This window comes from Balaenoptera musculus, chromosome 11, assembly GCF_009873245.2.
Source record: "Balaenoptera musculus isolate JJ_BM4_2016_0621 chromosome 11, mBalMus1.pri.v3, whole genome shotgun sequence".
NCBI classification, from domain to species: domain Eukaryota; kingdom Metazoa; phylum Chordata; class Mammalia; order Artiodactyla; family Balaenopteridae; genus Balaenoptera; species Balaenoptera musculus.
This window is the reverse complement of record NC_045795.1, coordinates 66494340-66519776: the sequence shown is the minus strand read 5'-3', so window position 1 is coordinate 66519776 and position 25437 is coordinate 66494340. Positions and strand designations below refer to the sequence as shown.

Below are 25437 nucleotides of genomic sequence, written 5' to 3'. Positions count from 1 at the left end.
AGCCCATGGGTTCTGGATCATCCTGTTTCATTTTCATTTGTCTCTATGTATTTTTTTATTTCCTCTGATTTCTTCAGTGATCCACTGGCTGTTTAGTAGCATATTGTTTAACCTCCCTGCATTTGTGTTTTTCTGCAGTTTTTTCTTGTAGTTGATTTCTAGTCTCATAGCATTGCAGTTGGAGAAGATGCTCGATATGATTTCAATTTCCTTAAATTTACTGAGGTTTGTTTTGTGGCCTAGCATGTGACTTATCCTGGAGAATGTTCCATGTGCACTTGAAAAGAATGTGTATTCTGCTGCTTTCAGTCCAATCCTAATTCTTGACAAACAATTTCTGTAACCTTGTGGGTCTTGCCTTTATAAGCTTCTCCCATTTTGTAGTCCAGTGGAATACAATTCAAGTGCTGTCTTGGATTTATGCTTCCTGGGCTGCAGTCCTAACAAACCCCAAATAAACTTTTTTTTTTTTTTTGGCCTCAACCAGGTCTCCATTCTTGGAATTCTTGGTTAATGATATCCTAGTTTTGATATGGTACTATAGTTTTCTAAGATGTTACCAATAAAGGAAACCAGGCAAAGGGTACACTGGATCTGTTTATATTCTTTATTATAAGTGCACATAAATCTTTAATCATCTCAAAAATATAAAGTATAATGATGGAAGAAATTGTTGCATATTGGGGTATGGGGAAGCCATTCTGGCTTATACATGATTTGGCCTGAACTTTATGTCAACTAGAACAGCCTGGCTTACAGTCTGTCAAACATACATTGCATATCTGCTTTCACCATTAAAGAAAAGAATGCATTATCTAGAAGTAAAAAGAATGTCCACTTTGAAGATAGGGATAAATGCCTCCCTTCCTATGACACCAATGCTAGTACTGCTTCGAAGACAAGGTTTTCCTCCCAGATGCAAGGTCATACTGACTCACTGGTGTACGAGCTAATCTGTCTCTTTTGAAACCTTGAAGGCAATGAGCCCTGTCATGTTTGATGCAGTTTCTTTGTTTCTTACAAGATATAAAACTGTGCTGAAAACCATGCTTCTCCCGAGTGCTTTGGTGGAGGCTGCACTCCAGGCTGGTCCTCAGCTTGGCTCGAATAAAAAACTCTCTTCTATTCCTTAATGATAGATTGCTTACTATTATTTCTCAACAATAACAACAACAGGATCTGTCTCCGTCAAGAAACAACTAGAAGTCTGAAATATATGCCAAATGTTTTTAGACACTGGACAACCAGCAGCACAGGAATGTGATCTTGGGAGAAGAGAAACAAATGAATGGGTCATACAATTTTCCAACGCTTTTTGCCTGGAGGCCTTTATTGATCAGAGAGTGACAGCACAGAGTAAGGCACTGTCACTAAGATTAAAAGCCAAACACCAGTTAGGAGAAGGCCTGAGAGAGAGCTGAATTTTGTGGGGCAGAAAACAGAAGGGAATCATGAAGAGAAAGAAGTACAGAATTCTTCAGAGAGACTCCATTGAGTATTTAGCTGAAAACTAAGCTGCAGTTACACAGAGTGAGACTCTATGTGGCCAAGGAAAGAGTAACTAATAATTGCCAGCTGTAAGCTGAACAATTCCTAGAGCATACCTAAGACTGGTACACATTAAAGTTCTAATCGACCACAATGGAAAGAGCTCAGTGAACACATGGTTCTTCAAATAAAGATCCAGTAACACTGCATGTTAAACGTAAGGTCAAACGGGGGCTTCCCTGGTGGCACAGTGGTTAAGAATCCGCCTGCTAATGCAGGGGACACGTGTTCGAGCCCTGACCCGGGAAGATCCCACATGCTGCGGAGCAACTAAGCCCATGTGCCACAGCTACTGAAGCCTGAGCCTCTAGAGCCCACAAGCCACAACTACTGAGCCCACGTGCCACAACTACTGAAGCCTGCGTGCCTAGAGCCCGTGCTCCGCAACAAGAGAAGCCACGACAATGAGAAGCCTGCGCGCTGCAATGAAGAGTAGCCCCCCCACTCCACTGCAACTAGAGAAAGCCCTGCGCACAGCAACAAAGAACCAACACAGCCAAAAATTAATTAATTAATTAACTTAAAAAAGTATATATGCTGGATTATCCTTTTTAAAAAAAAAAAAAGGTCAAACAACCCTAGCGTAAAGGCCTACTCTAGGCACGCTCTAACAAACCTTAAGGATCAAGCTGAATTACAAGTAAATTAACTGCTTGCAAAATGAATTCAATTTTTTTTAAAAGAAGATGACAAAATTCAGCTCAAGAAATTCAAACAATATAACTTCAAAATTCTAGAAAACAAAAACAAAAAAAATTTCCAGATATGTAAAAATTTAAACCATAACCAGGAGAAAAAGCAGTAGTTAATAGCAAGAGACCAAAATGATATATAATGGGAACTAGCAGAAGTTTACAGTGCTATTAAAATTTCTCCAAGATTTAAAAGAAAACATAAACATAAGGAAAGTGCTATCAATATACAAAATGGAACAAAATGGAAATAACAGAGCTGAAAAACAGAATACCTAAATGAAAACGTTGCATTTGAGGTGTTTTAATGGCAAAACTAGATAATGAAAGAAAGAGAAGCACACTTTAACACCTAGTATTAAAACTATCCAAACAGACTTGGGGGAAAGACCGAAAAATAAATTAAAATAGAAGTAGAAATCTTTGAGATAATATAAAACAGTGTAAACATATGTGGAAACTGGAGAACCAAAGAGAAGTAGCAATATTTCAGGAAATCATTTAAAAAATTTTCTAATATTAGATGAAAAAACACAACCCACAGATATAGGAAACTCCATGATATTAAATTTGGATGAACACAAACATACACACACAACACCAAAATATATCATAAGCAAATTGCCCAAAACAATGATAAAGATAAACCATAAAAGCATCCAGAAATAAAAACAAAACAAATATTTTAAAACACTACAGTACAAGAAACAAAGATAAGAATTAATAAAGACTTTTCATTAGAAATACTATAAAACCAGAAGACAATGAACTGACATATTTAAAGGGAATTGTATAAAGCCACGCACATATGGTCACCTTATCTTTGATAAAGGAGGCAAGAATATACAGTGGAGAAAAGACAGCCTCTTCAATAAGTGGTGCTGGGAAAACTGGACAGCTACATGTAAAAGAATGATATTAGAACACTCCCTAACACCATACACAAAAATAAACTCAAAATGGATTAAAGACCTAAATGTAAGGCCAGACACTAGCAAACTCTTAGAGGAAAACATAGGCAGAACACTCTGACATAAATCACAGCAAGATCCCTTTTGACCCACCTCCTAGAGAAATGGAAATAAAAACAAAAATAAACAAATGGGACCTAATGAAACTTAAAAGCTTTTGCACAGCAAAGGAAACCATAAAACAAGACGAAAGACACCCCACCCTCAGAATGGGGAGAAAATATTTGCAAATGAAGCAACTGACAAAGGCTTAATCTCCAAATTTACAAGCAGCTCATGCAGCTCAATATCAAAAAAACAAACAACCCAATCAAAAATGGGCAGAAGCACCTAAATAGACATTTCTCCAAAGAAGATCTACAGATTGCCAACAAACACATGAAAGTATGCTCAACATCATTAATCATTAGAGAAATGCAGATCAAAACTACAATGAGATATCATCTCACACCGGTCAGAATGGCCATCATCCAAAAATACACAAACAGTAAATGCTGGAGAGGGTGTGGAGGAAAGGGAACACTCTTGCACTGTTGGTGGGAATGTAAATTGATACAGCCACTATGGAGAACAGTATGGAGGTTCCTTAAAAAACTAAAAATAGAACTACCATATGACCCAGCAATCCCACTACTGGGCATATACCCTGAGAAAACCATAGTTCAAAAAGAGTCATGTACCAAAATGTTCACTGCAGCTCTATTTACAATAGCCAGGACATGGAAGCAACCTAAGTGCCCATCATCGGATGAATGGATAAAGAAGATGTGGCACATATATACAATGGAATATTACTCAGCCATAAAAAGAAATGAAACGGAGGTATTTGTAATGAGGTGGATGGAGTTAGAGTCTGTCATACAGAGTGAAGTAAGTCAGAAAGAGGAAAACAAATACAGTATGCTAACACATATATATGGAATCTAAGGAAAAAAAAAAAAGGCCATGAAGAACCTAGTGGCAAGATGGGAATAAAGACACAGACCTACTGGAGAATGGACTTGAGGATATGGGAAGGGAGAGGGGTGAGATGTGACAGGGTGAGAGAGTGGCATGGACATATATACACTACCAAACGTAAAGCAGATAGCTGGTGGGAAGCAGCCGCACAGGCACAGGGAAGATCAGCTTGGTGCTCTGTGACCAACCTGGAGGGGTGGGATAGGGAGGGTGGGAGGGAGGGAGATGCAGGGGGGAAGATATATGGGGACATATGTATATGTATAACTGATTCACTTTGTTATAAAGCAGAAACTGACACACCATTGTAAAGCAATTATACTCTAATAAAGATGTTAAAAATAAAATAAAATGAAAATAAATAAATAAATAAATAAATAAAGGGAATTGTATACCCAATGAAAATATTTTTGAAAAACAGAGGTGAGTAAATCCAAAGCAAATAAAATGAATAGAATAAAGAGAAGAAATCTGTGAAACAGACCAAAAAAAACCTTTTAAGTCAGAAGTTAAGTTGAGAGGATCAAAACAACAAAAATCTAAATAGATTTGCCCAAGAAATATAGAGGACATAACTCCCTAAAGTCTAGAATGAAAGAGGGATCATCACTAAATGTCTTACAGACATTAAAAAATAAATAGCATGAATATCTAGGACAATTCAAAACATACTGAAATAGAAAAATCTCTTGCAAAATACAACTAATCAAAACTGAGAGAATGAGTTAGACAAAGATACTAAAGATAGACTATAAGCCCAGACCAAAAACAAAAAAAAATTTAATGACAAATTAGACTTCCTCAAAATTAAAATCTATTCTTCAGGACACAACATTAAGAAAATGAAAAGGCAAACCACACAGTGAAAGAATATATTTACAAGGACTTGTATTCAGAATAGAGTATTCATATAACTCAATAAGAAAACAACCCAATAAAATATGGGTGAAAGATATGGACACTTCACAGAAAAAAAAGAGGTTAAAGGACAATAAACATTTGAAAAGGTGTTCAACCTCTTTAGTCATTAGAGAAATAAAAATTAAAAGCAAAGCAAGAGACCACTAGCTCATCCATTAGAATGTCTAAAATTAAAAAGACTGAAAATAAAAAGTGTTGCTGAAAAAGTGGACCAATTGAAAGTCCGATACTTAAATTTATACTTAAATTTTGGGAGGGTTCCCACCATTAACTGATAAGAAGTACTCACTGTGCCTCAACTATCTGTACAAACAACATCGTTCATGCTGCTGAACACCTGCTTTCCTTCCAGGAATGTGGAATTTTGTTACATGCTACACAGAGGTCGTGTACAGGACCAGTGCCTGATAAAAACTCTGGCTATGAGTCTCAAACAAGCTTGCCTGGTTGGCAACGTTTCACATGTGTTGTCACAATATTCCTGGGGGAATTAAGCTTCTCCTGTATGACTCCACTGAGAAAGGACTCTTAGAAGCTTGTGCCTGGTTTCCCCAGACTTTACCCCATGCACCCTTGCTATTTTGATTTGTATCCTTCCACTGTAATTATTCACAGCTTTGAGTACAATTACATAATGAGTCCTTTGGGTCCCCACAGCAAATCTTCAAGTCTAGGGGTCTTGAGGGCCTCCAAACACAACAACAAATAAGCATGACACAAAATATCACCTAGCCTTCACTTCCTTCAACTCCCACCATCTTCTCCCCCACTGACAACAACACAAACACTAATAATAAGATCCATTAATGGAGAACACTTAAAATGTGGCTATTAGGTAAATTCCAGATCACAAACCCACATTTCAGTATTGAATAACAATGATAAAATGTCAATTTTTTTTAAGTTTTCAGTTAGGAGAGCTCCTATTGATGATAATTAGCACTTTCCTTCATTAAAAAAAAAATCATTAGATTAGGTCTCATCATGACTTGGTGTATGACCAAGTCTGTGTTAAAATGAACCACCACAGCTACAAAGTAAGTTGAGAGACTGAAATGATAGTGTACCACAAACTACACATATTTAAATTGTAGAATTTGATGCTTTGGCATATACATACACCAGTGAAACCATGGCACAATTAAAATAATGACATTTGAATCACCCCCCAAAGTTTCCTCATATCTTTTTGTAATCTATCCCTCTCTTCAGGGATAGATTGGCAGGCAACCATGTAACTGGTTTAAGGCATTACAAATTATTAGCATTTTCCAGAATTTTACCTAAATCAAATTTGAAATGTTCATCAGTCCTCCACTCACAAAATCACCACTACAGCCTTATTTATATTCCCAAGAATCTACATCTACTTCCTTCCTTTCACCCATAACCTACTGTGGTAACTACTCTACCTTCTCTCTCTTTATCACTCAACCCACTAGACTCTGGCTTTCTGCCACTATCATCCTATGACTACATGGGATTCTCTAAAACATCACCAATGGCCTTCTGTCAAACACAATGGCCCCTACTCAGTACTCATTCTATTCTACTAGACTACTCCACAGTACTTGAAATCATTAATTACTCTGTTTTTTAAAAACTTTCTTTTCCTTAGCTATGACCTCCATTTCTCAAACTCCATGTGCTAATACCTCTTTTTCTGTCCTCCAAGATGCTGGCAGTCTTTAAAGTCTCAGTTCCAGCCCTATGCTATCATAGCAGTTGTTGTTATAGCAACAGAAACAAATATTTACTGTACTGTTACCATATGCTAGGTGCTGTGTTAAGAGCTTCATATAAGCTCATTGATTTCTAACAATTCTACAAGATAAGTAATAATGTTACACTCATTTCAAATTACATACAAAATTAAGAGAGAACAGTATATTGAACCTCCACAAACCTACCACCCAGCTTCAACAATGATCAATGTTTTGCCAACCTTGATTAATTAATACCCATGTACATATTCTCACCCATTGCCATACTTTAGAGCAAATTTCAGAACTTACCCATAAGTACTTAAATATGTATCTTTAACAGGTGCTTACTATTTCTCCAATAAACTCTATTTCATGGTTATACTGTATGGCAAGAGTGAATCTGTGCCTCTGTTAAATGACAGATTCCTTGCTGCCAAAGAGATATAATCCAAATTCCTTAGGATTCCTTATAGTCTTTGGTATATAAGACTCTGTAAATATGGATCCAATGTACCTTTCCTGCCTTACCATCCATCACTTTCATCCAGGCACTATGCCCTAGCCAGTTTGGACTATTTACCATTCCCTGGACATGCCTTGCAATTTCACGCCTCTATACTTCTGTTTTTGCTGTGTAAAACATTCAATAATGTCCTGTTCCTATCTGGCAGAATTCTAGGTATCCAGTTGACAATTACTGTATAAGAACTGATCCTGAAACCACAAAATGAAAGTAAATATAAATTCTCTTGAATTTCATTCCTTTTCTCTTGGGCATATGCTTTATAAAATGCACAGAATTATCATCAAATATCTGTTCTCCTTTTCCTTAATTTTATCTTATTCTCCTACTTTTTAATTCACAAAATTTAGTAGTACATATTACCTGCATATTATGCTTCTCTTAAACTGTACAATTTTAATATATGGTCACAAAAATATATAACTGAAAGGGCATTTTATAGTAAAACTTTTTATACAAAGAAATGTTTTACCATTTACTAATTATTTCTGAATGCTATCTAGTTCAGACGCTATTTTATTTGGGCTATTTCAAGTTTTATTATTAGTATAAATTGTACATAACTAAAGACATAGTTTAATAAGTAAACTTTTTCATTTTTCTTTAGCCACTAATAGCTATGAAAAACCTATTGAAATTTCTAATTATTGTGATCATAATATTAAGATAAATAAAAGATATATAGGGATGCATTTTTTTATCATTCTATATGTGTAAAATCACTAAATGATTATCTTTTACAAACATGAAAGAATTTTCAACATAGTTCCATAAAATATCACTGCCACAGGGTGAAATTTAGTTAATACTGTCTTTCCATCTGTTAATTTTTTTAAGTTTAAGAATATAAATACTAGCTATCAAGAGGTATATACATACATGTCGCTAATAAATGCTACAGTAATCTAAGATTCTAGAATGGAGTTGGTATTACCAAAATACACAACCTCAAAAGTACTACGTTAGCTCAAACTAAAAATATTAAAGGAGTCTGATCAGACAAAATGAGCTCTAACACTTCTTTTCTTTTTTCTTTTTTTTTTTTGGCTGTGCCGCTCGGCTTGTGGGATCTTAGTTACCCAACCAGGGTTTAAACCCGGGCCACCGCAGTGACAGCACCGAGTCCTAACCACTGGACCGCCAGAGAATTCCTTCTAACACCTTAGATTAGTGTCATCTGGTTCCCTCATTTTGATTAGTTTATCAAATCATTGCTAAGATTAATCACAAAATGGCCTCTCCCACAGGCTCTAAACACCTTTGTTTCAGGAAAAAGAATTTAGAAAATAGGTATGAGATTCTGAGCACTTTTCCTTAACTCTAAAATAGAACTCTGATTAACCTGCTGGAGAAGCCACATGGAAAGATAGAGACCTTGAGGTTACAACATGTAGCTATTTCGGTGATCCAGCTGAGGACAGCCTTCTAGCCATCCCTGCCAACATACCACACGTGTGAGTAAACCCTTTTGAACGTTCCAGCCAGCTGAGCCCCCAGATAACTGTAGCCACAAGTGGTGTCACCTATACAGAATGATGATTAGTTTTAGTCCACTATATTTTGGGGTGCTTTGCAGCACAGCAATAGATTATTGTAAGGGTATCATCATTCATGTCCCACTTAACAAGGTTTTCAAGCCACACACTGTGAATCAACTGATACTTTAAAGACAAAAATAAAATAATTTCAAAGACCACTGTCTCCACACTGATCCCCAAACCCTAGTATTCGAAGCAAGGTGGTGGGGTGGCTAGGATCACAAATATTAATAAAAATAAATAAATAGCATGTAATATCACAAATTACAGCTTTCCAATCATTTATAAGATTTCTCATTTATTCAAGTTCTAAATTTTTAACAATTTCAAATCAAGATAACAAACATAAAATACAAATAGAAATTATTTCCACATGAGCCTTCCTGAGATGGAAATAACACCTGAAAGTGTGTCTTAAAACTAGAGACACAAGGTAAAAAATTACCTACAAGCAGTGGTTCTTAACTGGGGCAATGTTACCACCACCACCCCACCTACCTCCCACCCCCAAGGCCCAGGGCCTTTGGCAATGTCTGGAGACATTTTTCACTGCCACAACTTGAGAGGAGATGTTAGTGAGTGGAGGTCATATATGCTGCTAAATTTCTTATAATGTACAAGATAACAAAGAATTATCTGGCCCAAAATGTCAACAATGCCAAGGATAAGAAGCCCTAGCTATGAGGAATGAAAGTTTGAAGATACTGTCTTATGATCACTACCTTAAAAACTAACGAAACAAGTGATTCTACTGGTAAAATCGATGATTACAACTCTGAAAATTTTTATTTTTTAATAAAAATAATGTGATAATTTTGGCATTTTCTACATAAGAAAAAGCATAATACACTAAATATTAAGCCTACAGAAAATATATAAGAAAAACTGATAATATTATAGAAAAAGTAAAGCAGAAAGAAGTTTTTGCAAATGCATTACTGGAAAAAAATGTTGCTACATGTATTATAACTGCCAATTAAAATATATTTCGTTTGATCAAATTACTATTAATTGGTAATAGAATAAACACATAAATCTAGTCCATAAAATTAGCATTTGGCACTTAAAAGTCTTATTTAAATTCATATTTTAACAAGAACATTATGATCAACAGAGATGTATCTAACTGAACATTATTTTTAAAGTTTTTTCCATTTTAGAAATAAATTCATCTAACTAATCACATGACTACACAGGAGTAGGCCTATGAAAAAGTCAATATACTTTTGTCAACTGTTTTAAGGAAAAAATATTAAATGTCCTAAATAGGCTTTTTCAAATAAGCTTTGCCTCTATACCATACACACACTTTTCTGTCCTTTTTAAAAAGTCATTTTAATACTGCTGAGACAGAGTAGAGTCTGGTACAGTTCTATAAAGGGAAGAATGAATGTGGTCACTGTAAAAGATTCAAAGACCGACAAGTAAGAATTGTTTCTATATCAAACAAATATACTAGGCTGCTTTGTACATTAGAAAAGGTAACAGTAAACTTTTCATTACCTTTACATTTGGCTTCTTTGTTGAAACTCCTCTATACCAACCTAAAACAAAGCATACAAAAGATATTAAAATCATATTGTTGTCATTTTCTGTAAGAGACTTTATTTTTAGGATAATTAGTTAATTAATGCAAAACTTTCTAGTAAGTTTTAGGCACTTTATGCCTTTATTAAGCGTAGTTTACTCCAAAAGAAATAATCTTACAATAAATACAACATTCCCAATTTTCATCAAAAAGCACAAAATCCCTTTCAACTGAATAAGACCAAAAAAAAAAAAAAAAATTAGAAAAGATTTCAGAGGACATATATTCAACTCCTTGAAAATTCCCAGAGGAAACCGTTAGGGGTTAGGAAAATGCCAAAATCATATAGCTTTTTTGGTGGCAGATAGGGAGTACAGCCCAGACTTTCTATTTCCTGGTCTCATTGACTCTCCCATGCACTAAACTACACCACCCTCATTTCTTGGCTTTCCAGCTGCTGAAGTTGACATCAGTGCTTCATTTATTCCCTCTCACCATTCATACACAGCAATAACAATGAAAGTTAAAATTACACAATAAAAACAATTTTCAGAGAAAGGAAATTTTTTTACCAACTTTTCTCAAATCCAATCTATTATTTTCAGAGGGTTGCTATAGTTTCTCTACTTGGGTTTAAGGGGAAACAACTCCAATGAGTAGAAGAGGAAGCTAAGAGTTATATTTAAAGGAGGAATATGAAGAAAAAAGAAAGAGGAGATTGTTGATGATAGCTAATATTAACTGAGAGCTTACTATCCTTAATTCCATGTTCTGAAATTGAGTTGTTCCATGTATTAACCTTTAAGTCCCACAACAAAGCTATGAGGAAAAGAATCAACTTTTTCTCCCCTGAAATCATAACAAACAATAAAAGAATACCCTTATTTCTGTTTAGTACAACAGATGAGATCATAAATTTGAATAACTCAATTTACACTTGAGAGTCTCAATATCTTCATTTTTGGTAAGTGATAACCTTACCAATGTGACACTTTACCATATCTTAAACAGGATAAAGAATGACATCAGCAGGTATGGCAGAGTAAGGACTGCCAAAAAAACCCTATCCTCAGTAAAAGCAATAATAACACTGGCAAAAACTGTCAATATCAACTTTTTTAGAACTCTAGAAGCAAACTAAAGACTTGAAATATTCCAAAGACTGTTTACTCAAGAAATCTGAATCTCAGTCAGAACGACCCTTTTAACTTGCCCTATCCCATCTCCCTCTCCACAGCCCTGTGTTAAACTTGAAAACCAGTCCCACATTCACAGTGAAAACCAGAAAACTAACAGCCCCTGAAGAGGACGGAAAAGAAGAAATGCAGGAAGACCTAAATAAATGAAGAGGTTTATCATGTTCATGAATTATAAAACTTAGCACTGTTAAGATATCAATTATCCTTAAATTGATCTATAGATTCAATTCAATCCCAATCAAAATCCCAGAGAAATTTTTGGTAGGGTATTAACAAGTTCTAAAATTTATAAGGAAAGACAAATGACTACTATAATAGTCAAAACAATTTTGAAAAAAGAAAAAATTTGAATGACCCACACTACCTGATTTTAAGACTTAATATAAACCTACCATAATTGAGAGTGTAATACTGGCTAAAGAATAGACACAGAGATCAATGAAATAGATTGTAAAATCCAGAAATTAACCCACACATAAACGAACAATTGATTTTTGACAAAGGTACAAAAGCACTTCAATGGAGAAATGATAGTCTTTCAACAAACGGTGCTGAAACAATCAGACATACATATACAAAAAGAAAAAAGAACCCCAACCTATACCTAGCACTATAAACAAAATTACCTCAAATGTATCTAAAAGTGTAAAACTTATACAAGGACAACAAGAGACCATTTTTGTGATCTTGTGGCTAGACAAAGATTTCTTAAGCACACTCCATATAAGAATAAATTTTTAAGGTTATACTCCATTTATAGTTATTATAAAATATTGCCTATACTTTAGGTGTTGTACAATATATCCTGGTACCTTATTTTATACCTAATAGTTTGTACCTCTTAATCCCCTACCCCTATATTGCCCCTCCCCCCCCCCCACTGGTAACTACAAGTTTGTTCTCAATTAACAAATGGGCAGAGACCTGAACAGATACCTCACCAAAGAAGATACACAGTTGGCATATAAGCATACGAAAAGATGCGCAACATCATATGTGATTCAGGAGCTACAAATTAAAAAAATGAGATGCCACTGCACACCTACTAGAATAGCCACTATCCAAAACACTGACAACACCAAATGCTGATGAGGGTGTGGAGCAACAGGAACTTTCATTGCTGATGGGAATCCAAAATGGTACAGCCACTTTGGAAGACAGTTTGGCAATTTCTTACAAAACTAAATGTACTTTTACCACAAGATCCATCAGACTCACTCTTTGGTATTTATTCAAATGAGTTGAACACTTATGTCCACACAAAAACCTGCACATGGATATTTATAGCAGTTTTATTCATAAGTGCTTAAACTTAGAAGAAACGAAGATGACCTTCAATAGGTAAATGGATAAATAAAACTGTGGTACATCCAGACACTGTAATATTATCCAGTGATTTAAAAAAAATGAGCTATCAAGCCACAAAAAGACATGGAAGATCTTTAAATGCATATTACTAAATGAACGAAGCCAATATGAAAATGCCACACAGTGTATGATTCCAACTATATGACAATCTGGAAAAGGCAAAACCATGGAGACAGTAAAAAGATCAATGGCTGCCAAGGGTTAGCGGGGAGGGAGGGATAAATAGGTGAAGAGAATTTTTAGGGCAGTAAAACTACTCTGTATAATACTATAGTGGCAGATACATGTCATGATATATTTATCTAAACCAATAGTGTGTACAACGCCAAGAGTGAACTCTGATGTAAACTATGGACTTTGGGTGATAATGATTTGTCAATGTAGGTTCATCAATTGTAACAAGTGTACCCATTCTAGTGAGTGATGTTGATACTGGGGGAGGCTGCACATGTGTGAAGGCAGGGGGTATACCGGAACTCTCTGTACTTTCCACTCAATTTTGTCTAAAACTGCTCTAAAAAATAAAGTCTTTTGTTTTTTTAACGCATTTACTATATGTAATCCCACACCTAGGTATTTGCCCAATACAAAAAAGCCTACACTAAAATCTATACTCATTGTTTATAACAACTTTATTCATAACAATCAAAAACAAAACAATTCAAATGTCCATCAACTGCTGCACAGATAAATAAAATGTGGTTTCAACCTATATGATGAAATACTGCTAAGGAAGAACACACTACAGATACATATGACATGAATGGCTTTCCAATGCATTATGCTAAGTGAAAAAAGCCAGACACTATATAATGTGTGATTCCATTTATATGATACTCTGGAAAACACAAAACTAGAAGGACAGATCAGTGGTTGCCAGGGTTGAGAGAAAGGGGTTGGGAAGGAAGTTTGACTACAAGGAGCATGATGTTATATTTGGGGGTGGTGAAAATGTTCTGTATCTAGATTGTGATGATGGTTACAAGATTATGCATTTGCCAAAATTCACAAAATTCTTATGACTATACTCCAAAAAGGATGACTCTTCCTGTATATAGGTTACACCTCAATAACCTGACTGAAATAAATACACACACAATACTATACTTCACATCTACCACAATGGTTAGAATTTTTATTTGAAATTCTAACAATATCAGGTGTTGGCAAGACAATGTAGAGCGATCAGATACTGCTAGTGAGGGCGATAATAAATGGTCCCCACTTTCAAAAACAATGCAATATTATCTGCATATTGTATGACACTGAAATTCTACTCCCATATATTATCCCCTATACAACAGCATTGAATTGGGGATATTACTCACTCTAGAGGAATTTTTAGAAATCTGTGGGGTGGTTCTGAGTTACCAGAGAAGATATTAAAAATATTTATATTTTGAAAAGTCAAAGATTCTTAGAAGAAAATATAGGAGTAAATCTTCATGACCTTGGGTTAAGCAACAATTTCACACAGAAGCAACAACAAAGTCCCAATTTTTTATGTTTTTATAAAACAACAGTGAGAGAATAACTGGGATAAAATCACATGCAGATTAAGCACCACCTCAAGATTTCAGGTAAGCACTTGATCAGATAACATAACATGTTTACAGAGGTCAGACATTTCTCATCAAGTAAACTCTCACAATATTGTTTATCAAAAAGCTCTGTCCTGGGCGTCCCTGGTGATGCAGTGGTTGAGAATCCGCCTGCCAATGCAGAGGACACGGGTTCGAGCCCTGGTCCAAGAAGATCCCACAGGCCACGGAGCAACTAAGCCCGTGCGCCACAACTACTGAGCCTGCGCTCTGGAGCCCGCGAGCCATAACTACTGAAGCCCGTGTGTCTAGAGCCCATGCTCTGCAACGGGAGAAGCCACCGCATTGAGAAGTCCATGCACCGCAGCGAAGAGTGGTCCCCGCTTGCCACAACTAGAGAAAGCTTGCACGCAGCAACGAAAGCCCAACGCAGCCAAAAATAAATAAATAAAAATAAATAAATTTATTTTAAAAAAAAGTCAACAGTAAATCAACAGAATCAACAGTAAAAAGATGTTTTTAATGAGCTAGTACAATGACACATCTTCTAAATTTCTGTTTTCCTATTACAATAACCCTGGACAATGTACGTTTGCAACTATAATTCTCTCCTTTCATTTTCATCATTTATCTTTGACTTTCCAAGATTTCACAGTGCTGGTACACAAAGTGAAACCCCTTTGATGGTCAGACTGCTGGACTCCTCATCAATTTCACTGTCACCATATACATTTAATAGAAGAGTGTATCAGTCTTTCTCATCTGATGAGTCAACATCTGATGGTTTGATCACTGTTAGGAACTTAAGAGTCAGATATATTTTTATACTTTAGCATTTTCAGATATAAATTTTTGTAGAAAATTGAATGAGGAAAGGAACATATTCTTAAAACACCAAGTTTATAACTTACTACAAAGACTGCTTCCTTCAGGGAATCAATTATCATGTATACCTTAGACTTAAGTCACATCATGATTGAATTCTAAGAAATGCTAAACTAGTGTTGCCTCCCGAAACACCAGCTCCTCCTTCCTCAATAACTTGCTACAACTCTCCAACTTCTAAGCTAGGGGAATGTTACTCACAGGATTTTACCCAAATATTTGGTGATATAACTTTATAATGCAAGAATTACTGGGGCAAGTTTGGGTGTTGTCTTCAAACTCCAAAAGCAAAGTATAACTCCTTGAGCCTTAGTTACTCCTCTGCTCAAAACTGTCCAATGGCATCGCATCTCAAAATAAAATCCAAAGTCCTGGGACTCCCCTGGTGGTTCAGTGGTTAAGAATCCGCCTGCCATTGCAGGGAACACGGGTTCAAGTCCTGGTCCGGGAAAATTCCCACATGCCGCGGAGCAACTAACCCCGTGTGCCACAACTAGTGAGACTGTGCTCTAGAGCCCACGAGCCACAACTACTGAGCCCACGTGCCACAAATACTGAAGCCCGCGCGCCTAGAGCCTGTGCTCCACAACAAGAGAAGCCACCGCAATGAGAAGCCCACGCACTGCAACGAAGAGTAGCCCCCACTCACCGCAACCAGAGAAAGCCCGCGGCAGCAACAAAGACCCAATGCAGCCAAAAAAAAAAATCAATCCAAAGTCCTTACTACAACCTCTGCTTATTGCATCTCCCACCACACTCTCTGCTCCTCCCTAACCAACCCCTCAACTACAGCCATACCAGTTTCGCTGCAATTCCTTCAACTCACTAAGCAAGCTCCCATACCTCAGGACTTTTATACTCCATGCCACATATGCCTGGCCTGCTCTTCTCCTAGAGAACCACAGAATTGCTTCCTCACTTCCATCTATTCTCTGCCCAAATGTTATCTTCTCAGCAAAGGCCTTCCATGATTATCCTATATAAATACATAGAAAACATAACCCCCCACCCCACCCCAATGCACACTATCACTCTATCTCCTTCTACCTGTTTTGTCCTTCCTTATTCTTCTCAATGAGAAGTTTGTTTTATCCTTTTCAGCTGAGTCCCAGCTGAAAGAGTGCTTGATCAGCATTAGGCACTCAAATATTTGGTAACTGAAAGAAATTAATAAATCTGTAGGGCTTCCCTGGTGGCGCAGTGGTTGAGAGTCTGCCTGCCAATGCAGGGGACACGGGTTCGAGCCCTGGTCTGGGAGGATCCCACATGCCGCGGAGCAACTGGGCCCGTGAGCCACAATTGCTGAGCCTGCACGTCTGGAGCTTGTGCTCCGCAACAAAAGCGGCCACAACAGTGAGAGGCCCGCGCACCGCGATGAAGAGTGGCCCCCACTCGCCGCAACTAGAGAAAGCCCTTGCCCAGAAAACGAGGACCCAACACAGCCAAAAATAAAAAAAAATAAAAATAAAAAAAATAAAAAATCTGTAATATATGGGCTAATAATACCTAACTGGCAAGTGGTGTTGATAAAGTTGATATATGTAAAGTGCCTTGAACAATGTCTCATACTCAATTACTGGGGGTGGGGGTGGGGAATGACAGAGAAACTAGACACACTAAAACTCTATGTCTGCTAAATAATACTGTAAAGTGTATTTCTAAACCTCCCCAAAGGAGACTGGGCCTATAGGGGAAAAAAAAAAAAACCTGCAGTCAGAAGTTTCTTAATATAAATGGTGTTCATTCTAAGAAACATTAAGGGCCCAAAAATATACTCCTAAATGGCCCTCTTAAATCATTTCTGGAAAAAGTAGGGATATAAATAAAAAAGAAATACTCTTACCCATCTAACAGAGATTCAAATTAGTGCATGAATTAATACCCGTGTTCTCCTTTCTCACCAGCAAAATGTTGATACGGACACTTGTACAGAGAAGATTTACTACTGCAACAGAAAGTACAATCACTGAACCTAAAACTGGAGAGAATGAGTATGAAGGGCCTCCAAACACATGGAAAGTAACTCTTCCAACATTAAACAAAAATGACTTTTTCACCATATAATCTGTCCATAATTAATTATCACTAATAGAACCTGAATGACGAATATGACTTTAGCCACAATTCCTTTATTCTTAAAAAGCCACCATTGAATCTTTCATGCTTACAACCATAACTCTGTCTCAATGGACTTTTACTTATAACTCACCTTCATACAAAATGCTATCTAGAGCTATCCATCCACTGGAGGGCTTTATATTTCTGACCTAAAGTAAGATTTCTACTAAAATCAACAAAATGTAGAAAGTAAATTAGGAATAGGATAGCTAAAATAAACCAAAATGTCTCTTTAGTGTCCCAAAACATAGACTGGCCTAAGAGAATAAGCTTATTTTCTTAGTCTACATAGTTTTTTACTGGGTGTACAGTTTTCATGAAAAGCCAAACTAGGTTTCCTGTTAGCTAGGTTTACAAAAATTCTTTATAACATCAAATTTATCAACACAAGAAATAAGTAACAGTCACTACTGAGAAAAATTCTGTGCTGCAAAGAGCCAGGAAAAGAACCAGTACCAAGTAAAAAAATTAAATGTGGGTTGTAATCCCACATAAAAAAATACATCAATGCAAATATAATCTCACTTGAAAAAATTGTAGAAGGCCCACAAGATAAGATAGAAAATGACAAAACAGAAAAGTAAAGTGGAAAAACAACAGTAAAACCAAAAGCTCTAAGATATTAACTGGACTCTGAAATATTAGACTTGATTTTAGGGACCCCGTGAAAGCATGTAGTGTAGTGATACTGTGGCACAAATGTCTAATAAAAATGTTTCCTTATGGAGTTTGTATTCCTCCAATCTTGGCCTCATTTGATATAGAAACAGTCCCATGTTGTGTTAACTTCTTTCACCCAGACATTACAATACTTGTGAAGACCACTGAAAAAGTGACACATTTTCATTTCATCAACTTAAATGTTATTGGTTACATTTACTAAACATGGTAATTTTACCTAAAATAAATTTTTAAATTACATACTAGTAAAGTTAGAAAACTCAATAATGTATATACAAAAAGTCTACTTTAAAAATGTCAGAAATTTAGACTCTAAAAATGCCATTTTATAAAATGTGATTAAAAATTAAGGTAGTAAATGAAAATTTCTAATTGAGATGCAATATTAAGTCCTGTTTTATACTGAAATCACTAGGGATTTTACTTTAGTTTTTTTTTTTTTTTTATCTTTATTGGAGTATAATTGCTTTACAATAGTGTGTCAGTTTCTGCTTTATAACAAAGTGAATCAGTTATACATATACATATATCCCCATATCTCCTCCCTCTTGCGTCTCCCTCCCTCCCACCCCTCTAGGTGGTCACAAAGCACCGAGCTGATCTCCCTGTGCTATGCGGCTGCTTCCCACTAGCTATCTATTTTACATCTGGTAATGTATATATGTCCATGCCACTCTCTCACTTTGTCCCAGCTTACCCTTCCCCCTCCCCGTGTCCTCAAGTCCATTCTCTAGTAGGTCTGCGTCTTTATTCCCGTCTTGCCCCTAGGTTCTTCATGACCTTTTTTGTTTGTTTTTTAGATTCCATATATATGTGTTAGCACACGGCATTTGTTTTTCTCTTTCTGACTTGCTTCACTCTGTATGACAGACTCTAGGTCCATCCACCTCAATACAAATAATTCAATTTCGTTTCTTTTTATGGTTGAGTAATATTCCATTGTATATATGTGCCACATCTTCTTTATCCATTCATCTGTTGATGGACACTTAGGTTGCTTCCATGTCCTGGCTATTGTAAATAGAGCTACAATGAACATTGTGGTACATGACTCTTTTTGAATTATGGTTTTCTCAGGGTATATGCCCAGTAGTGGGATTGCTGGGTCGTATGGTAGTTCTATTTTTCGTTTTTTAAGGAACCTCCATACTGTTCTCCATGGTGGCTGTATCAATTTACATTCCCACCACAGTGCAAGAGGGTTCGCTTTAGGAGTTATTCAAAGTGTATTCTATTTAAGTAATTATTCCACAAAGGAGATTGAAAAATATAGGCAATAGATTTTTAAATAAAATATAACCATATCAGACTGAAGAGCAAGAAGCAAATTGTAGATTTTAGAAAGACAGCTAGGGATTCACTAGACTCTCAAATATAATAAAACTCAGAGAAGACATTACATACTATTTAAAGGTAATTAATGTACAAAAAATAGAACTGAGAATACTGGATTGTCAAAGAAGTAGGAAAGTAGCACACTAGTGTGTATGTGTGCTTACTGTCACTAAGTAAGTGCTCAGTGAGGATTTAACGTGTGAATGAAATGAGACAGATGTAAGGGTTTACATTTGTCAACTTAACTCTGGATTGATTATACCTTCCACAATTGGTGTATAAACACACTTGGTGTATAAATTTAAAAGTCAGTTCAAGCCTGATTTTTTTTAAAAAAACAAAAACTTTTTAAAACTTTAATCCCATTAGGTTAGAAAAGCAATCAGTAAGAAAGGAAATACAAATTAAGAAGAAAGGCTGTTTGGGAAAATATTCTGGATCCTGTGTGTAAATACATATATGAAAGATTAATTCATCTGAAGGCTACAATTATTTAAACATATAGACAAAAAAAATAGTGGTCACCTGTCCCTGTGCCATGCTCTGTGCCAGGCGTTTTCACATCTACAATCCCAAAACACTGCTGAATACCACTTTGTTAAACATGCATCATCATTTAGATTGTGAAATGTCCTTGCCAATGTAAGTAAGGCTATACTATCAAAAAGAGCCAACACTACCACTACAATTGCTACTGACAGAGAGGCTACAGAACAGTGTTAGCAGTGTTAACCCAAAAGAATGAAGCATCTATATAATTCAGGCCTTGTGACGGTCAACAATCAGCAATCCTTTACAAAGATTCCGGGTGCAAACCAATCAAGCCAGATCAAAAGTACCAAATGAAGTCCAACAAAAAGTATCCTTCAATAAGAAGTTTCAGACTTTTTATTTTGAAGGTATAACATATTCTTCACCGTCTGACAAAAGGAAAAAAATGCAAATTTATCTATCCCCACTCCCATCCCAGGGCTAACAGCTGCTCAGGAAGTAGAGACAGACAACAAGCGCAATTTCTATTCTATTCCATATCATGATTAAAAATATTTTACAAAATCATCATTCATTATGAAGGGCAGATTTGCATGTAGATCTACTTTAGAGATCATTTAAGTAACCAACTATAAAATCAAGGACCAAAATACTAATTTTTTCTTTGGTATATCAATAAAAATATGCACAGCCCATCTAATTCTTTATCCTTTTTCCAATTATATAACTAATAGGCAGGAAAGAAAGTACCAACCACTTACATGAAAAAAGAAACTTACAGAGAATTCAGCCCCAAAGTGGGGGAACATAATTATTCAAAAGGTCTACATTCAAAATCCTCTTTCCATTATTTTCATTGAAAACTGTTAAAGAATAACCTTGTATATTTATTTGCATAAAAAATAATTTAATGCTATTTTAAATCTTCATTTATGAGCAGTAAGTATAAAAGACAATAATTGGCAATAAATAAACGTACATTAAAAAATAAGAACTTTTACTTCCAAATGAGTTATTGTTCCCTTAAGAGTAGTCATTCGGGAGAACCATAAACAAATTTCAATAATATTGTCATTGATTAAGATATTTTAAAAACTCTTTTAGAATTCAAATATATATAAAATACATTTACTAACTTCTGGTTCTAGCCCTGGCAAAACACTTTGCATTAGACAAATATAAACCTGAACGAAATACATGAAACAATTGTGTAAGAGCAATGGAGAGCAACTATCATAGACAAGATCTAAGGAACTATAATCCTTGAAAAAAGAGAATCACATCAAAGCGAGCTCCTCATTCAGCTGAGTTTTTCCCTGAGGACATCCCAGCAAAAATGAGAGTCCCACTGAGGTAAGAAGAAAAGGGTTGACACTGATACAATCCCCACTCTTGGGATTGCCTAATTCCTACAGTTCTAATTCAGGGCAAGGTTCCAAGAAGCCCATCAGAAAGTAGCAGCTGACAGGCTAAAGAGCTGAACAGAGCCACATTACCTTTAGGAGAACTATAATAATACAGTGACTTTTCAACAGAAATGATGGAAATCAAAGGTTAATGAAGTAAACCTTTAAAATGCTAAAAGTAAGTATTCATCAACCTGGGTGTAGAATACTACACCCAGGGAAAAGATCTTTCAAAATGATGACAAGTGAAAAAACAGATTCACATAAACAAAAGCTGAATGAATGTGCAGCAAACCTGCACTAAAGAAGCATTACTAAAAGGAGTACTTATGGTAAAATGAAAGTGATCCCAGATGCACCCATGAAAAAGAAGAAAGAAACAGCACTGGAAAGGGTAAAAATGTGGGCAAACAAATGAATATAGACAGAAGATATATGACAATAGTGGTACAAAAGGTAATAAAGGAGTAAACACAATTAAATCACTGTAAAGTTCACGCATTGTTGGAAGGTGTAAAAGTAAAAATTCAAGGTAGACTCTAATAATTCAAGGATGTATGTTTTAACTCTAGGGTAACACCAAGGGACACATAAAATACTTCAAAACCAACAAGCTAATAGAGGAAAATAAATAGAAGTTGCTAAGTCAACTTAAGGAGGCAAGAAAAGATAAACAAATTAAGGCACAAAGACCAAAATGACAGACTTAAACCTAGCTAGATCAATAATTAAATCAACTGCAAATGAAATAATCCAAATTCTCAGACTAAACAAAAAGAAATCCCCTATTATGTGCTATTTACACACTACACACACACACACACACACACACACACATTTAAACATAAGAATGTATAAAAGTTAAAAGTAGAAGCATATGTGACTTTCACTTGGCCCAGAATAATGGAAGTCACTGAATCTCTCCACATAGCCTCCAAAGGACATACAGATTAAAAAAAAAAAACAAAAAAAAACATTAAAGCCATGATTAATCTATGCCTTCAACATTACTAAGCGTCAGAGAATACTATGGACTTCAAATTACATTTACGTAGAGAAAAACTCCAAATTAAAAAGAGCTAACTCTAGAGCACCTGCTCCTACTGTACTACTACATCTCCCACGCAGATGCAACACTTTTCTAAGACTGCCAGTTCTTTTTTACATGGACTCTCTGGACTTCTCCTTGCTTTCTACACACAGGCTTGCAGTGGTAGAATGAGTATTCTCAGTTTATATAGGCAAAAGAGTATGGCACCTTGTCAAAACAAGGAACCTTGTCAAAACAAGTCAAGTACATGTAATATTCTAGGGCAAGCTCAACTGGTCATTCTGTCCTTGGATTTAAAAGGCGGATAATGGCAGCAAGGCAAATGGTGATGACAGCCTTCAATATGTCTGTTTCTCTCCCTCTCTCAAGTCTCACAGGTTTAATTTGTTCTGATTACTTTCTACATCTGGTGCTCATATGTCACCCTGATTATCACCCTTTACATTCATCCAGGAAATAACCTTCAAGAATCTCTCATGTGCTGGATTCTCTTGTTTCCTGAATCCCACATCTTCTTATTGCTTTATTTACTGCTTTTAAAGGAACACATCCCCTAATACCTTCTTGAGAAAAATTATATGGAAGGAAAACTGAGACCTTTGTATGGCATAAAATATATTTAGTATACTCTCATATTCAATTCATGATTTGGCTGGGTTATAAATTCTAGATTAGAATCACCTTCTGTCAACATTTTGAAGACACTGCTCTACTGTCTTCTAGCTTCTATAGTTAAAATCTAATCCTCTGTATGTACTATGCTCTTTCCTGTCTCTGAATGCTTGCTGAATCTTGTGAAACATTGTGAAATTTCACAGTGATGTGGGTTTATTTTCATTCATTTGTGTTAGGTACTTTCAATCTATCAATCCATGTCCTTCCATTCTGAAATATTTTCCTGAACTATTTCATCATTGATTCTATCCTTCAGTTTCTCTCTTTTATGTTTCTGAATCTCTACCAGGTGATATATCTCTTGAAGCTGACCTCCAATTTTCTTATCTTCTCTAATTTTCTATGATTTGTATTTTTCTCTACTTTCCAGGAAATCTCCTCAACTTTATCTTCAACCCTTCTACTGAGATTTTTCATGTTTCATGATGTTCTATCATGTTTTTAATTTCCTAGGGCTCTTTTATGTTGGCTGAATGTTCCTTTTTTTATGGTATCCTGTTCTTGTTTCGTGGATGCTATGGCTTCCTTTATGTCTCAGAGTGGTATTAATGATAAGGTTTAAGTTTTTCCCACCCTATGTAGTCTCTTTCCCCAAGGTGCTTTTTCTTTTTCTTTTTTGGGGGGAAGGAAGGGAGCCATCTTTCATATTAGAGGCATCCTCAAATATCTCGTATCCTCGGTTGTCTGCTCAATTTAAAAGGAAGTAAATCAAAAGTTAACTGGGGGAGTCCCCTGGTGGCCTAGTCGTTAGGATTCTGGGCTTTCACTGCTGTGGCCCGGGTTCAATCCCTGGTTGGGGAACTGAGATCCCACAAGTGCAGCAAAAAAGAAAAAGTTAACTGGAAGCTCTAAATGCATGTGTGAAGTTTGCTGACCTTCTGATTCACTGTATGGAGATCTGACTACCATTTGTTGTGAAAATTCTGATATCAAGGTATCTACTAGAGTCCAGTCAGGAAACAGAAACCAAACCAACCTTTCAAAGAGGAAAAATTTTAATATAAAGAATCATTAACTAGGTAACCAAGACATGGAAGCAACCTAAATGTCCACCGACAGATGAATGGATAAAGAAGACATGGTATATATATACAATGGAATACTACTCAGCCATAAAGAAGAATGAAATAATACCATTTGCAGCAACATGGATGGACCTAGAGATGATCATACGAAGTGAAGTCAGACAGAGAAAGACAAATATCATATGATATCACTTATATGTGAAATCTAAAATACGATACAAATGAACTTATTTACAAAACAGAAACAGACTCACAGACACAGAAAACAAAACTTATGATTACCAAAAGGGAAGGAGGGAGGGATAAATTAGGAGTTTGGGATTATCATGTACAAACTACTATGTATAAAATAGATAAACAACAAGAAGAACTATATTCAATATCTTATAATAAACTATAATGGAAAAGATATGAAAAAGAATATAAACACACACACACACACACACACACATATATATATATAGCTGAATCACTTTGCTGTACACCAGAAACTAACACAACATTGTAAATCAACTATACTTTGATTTTTTTAAAAAGGAATCATTAAGTAGGTAAAAGATAGTAATTGATTAAAAATGTAAAAGAGGACTCTAGGATATAACTGAGGTAGCAACTACAAAAAACTATTGCCACTCTTCAGGCTAAGGGAAAAGTAGACAAGAAATAAAGCTTAGAAACTTAAAGAAGGGGTCCCAAAATGCTAAGATACAGATCTCTGAGGAAGAGCGTGCTGCGGCAAAACATGCTAACCACGGCCACAGTGACAAATGCTGGACGCCATTCACGAGAACCAACACCACTGCCTGCCATAAGGAATACTGCAGGGACCAACTGCCTTCAGAGCAGTTTGCCAGTGGGATAAAATAAAAACAGGAAGAATCAACTCTCTTCATCAACCTCCAGCCTCATAGTCTCCCTACAATGCCCCTTTATTGGCAGAGCCTAACACAGATTTCGCTGTCAAAGAAGAAATGTGGTTTTCAGAGTCTCCAGCTCCAGCATCACAGGAAGGGCTAAGAAGGGCAGGTTTGGAACTTAGCGGCAGTAATAAGTCAATAACTGGCACAGTCAGCATCTTTAGGTCTCTCATCTTGCCATGTTCAGATAGCTGACAAAAGTCTTCTAATCTCCTGTTTGGAAGGTAAATGTCTGGCTGCCATGATTTCAAAGGCCAAGTGGAAGATGAAGGCTAGAAGTTTCCATATTCAATATTCTGTAGGCATGTCGTGACTTAATCACCCAGTTTTCAATACAGAACCTATTTCCTACAAAAA

The 25437-nt window shown here is 36.0% G+C and overlaps 1 protein-coding gene across 4 annotated transcripts in view; it reads right to left on the bottom strand.

Moving 5' to 3' along the window:
- The window catches only part of DOCK3 (dedicator of cytokinesis 3), a 385395-nt gene that overhangs the window by 299255 nt on the left and 60703 nt on the right, over positions 1–25437 (bottom strand). For all 4 annotated transcript variants that reach the window (XM_036869659.1, XM_036869661.1, XM_036869660.1 and 1 more), the window contains exon 3: positions 10363–10403. In XM_036869659.1, the coding sequence (XP_036725554.1) occupies positions 10363–10403 (41 nt within the window). The remainder of the gene's footprint in view (positions 1–10362; positions 10404–25437) is intronic.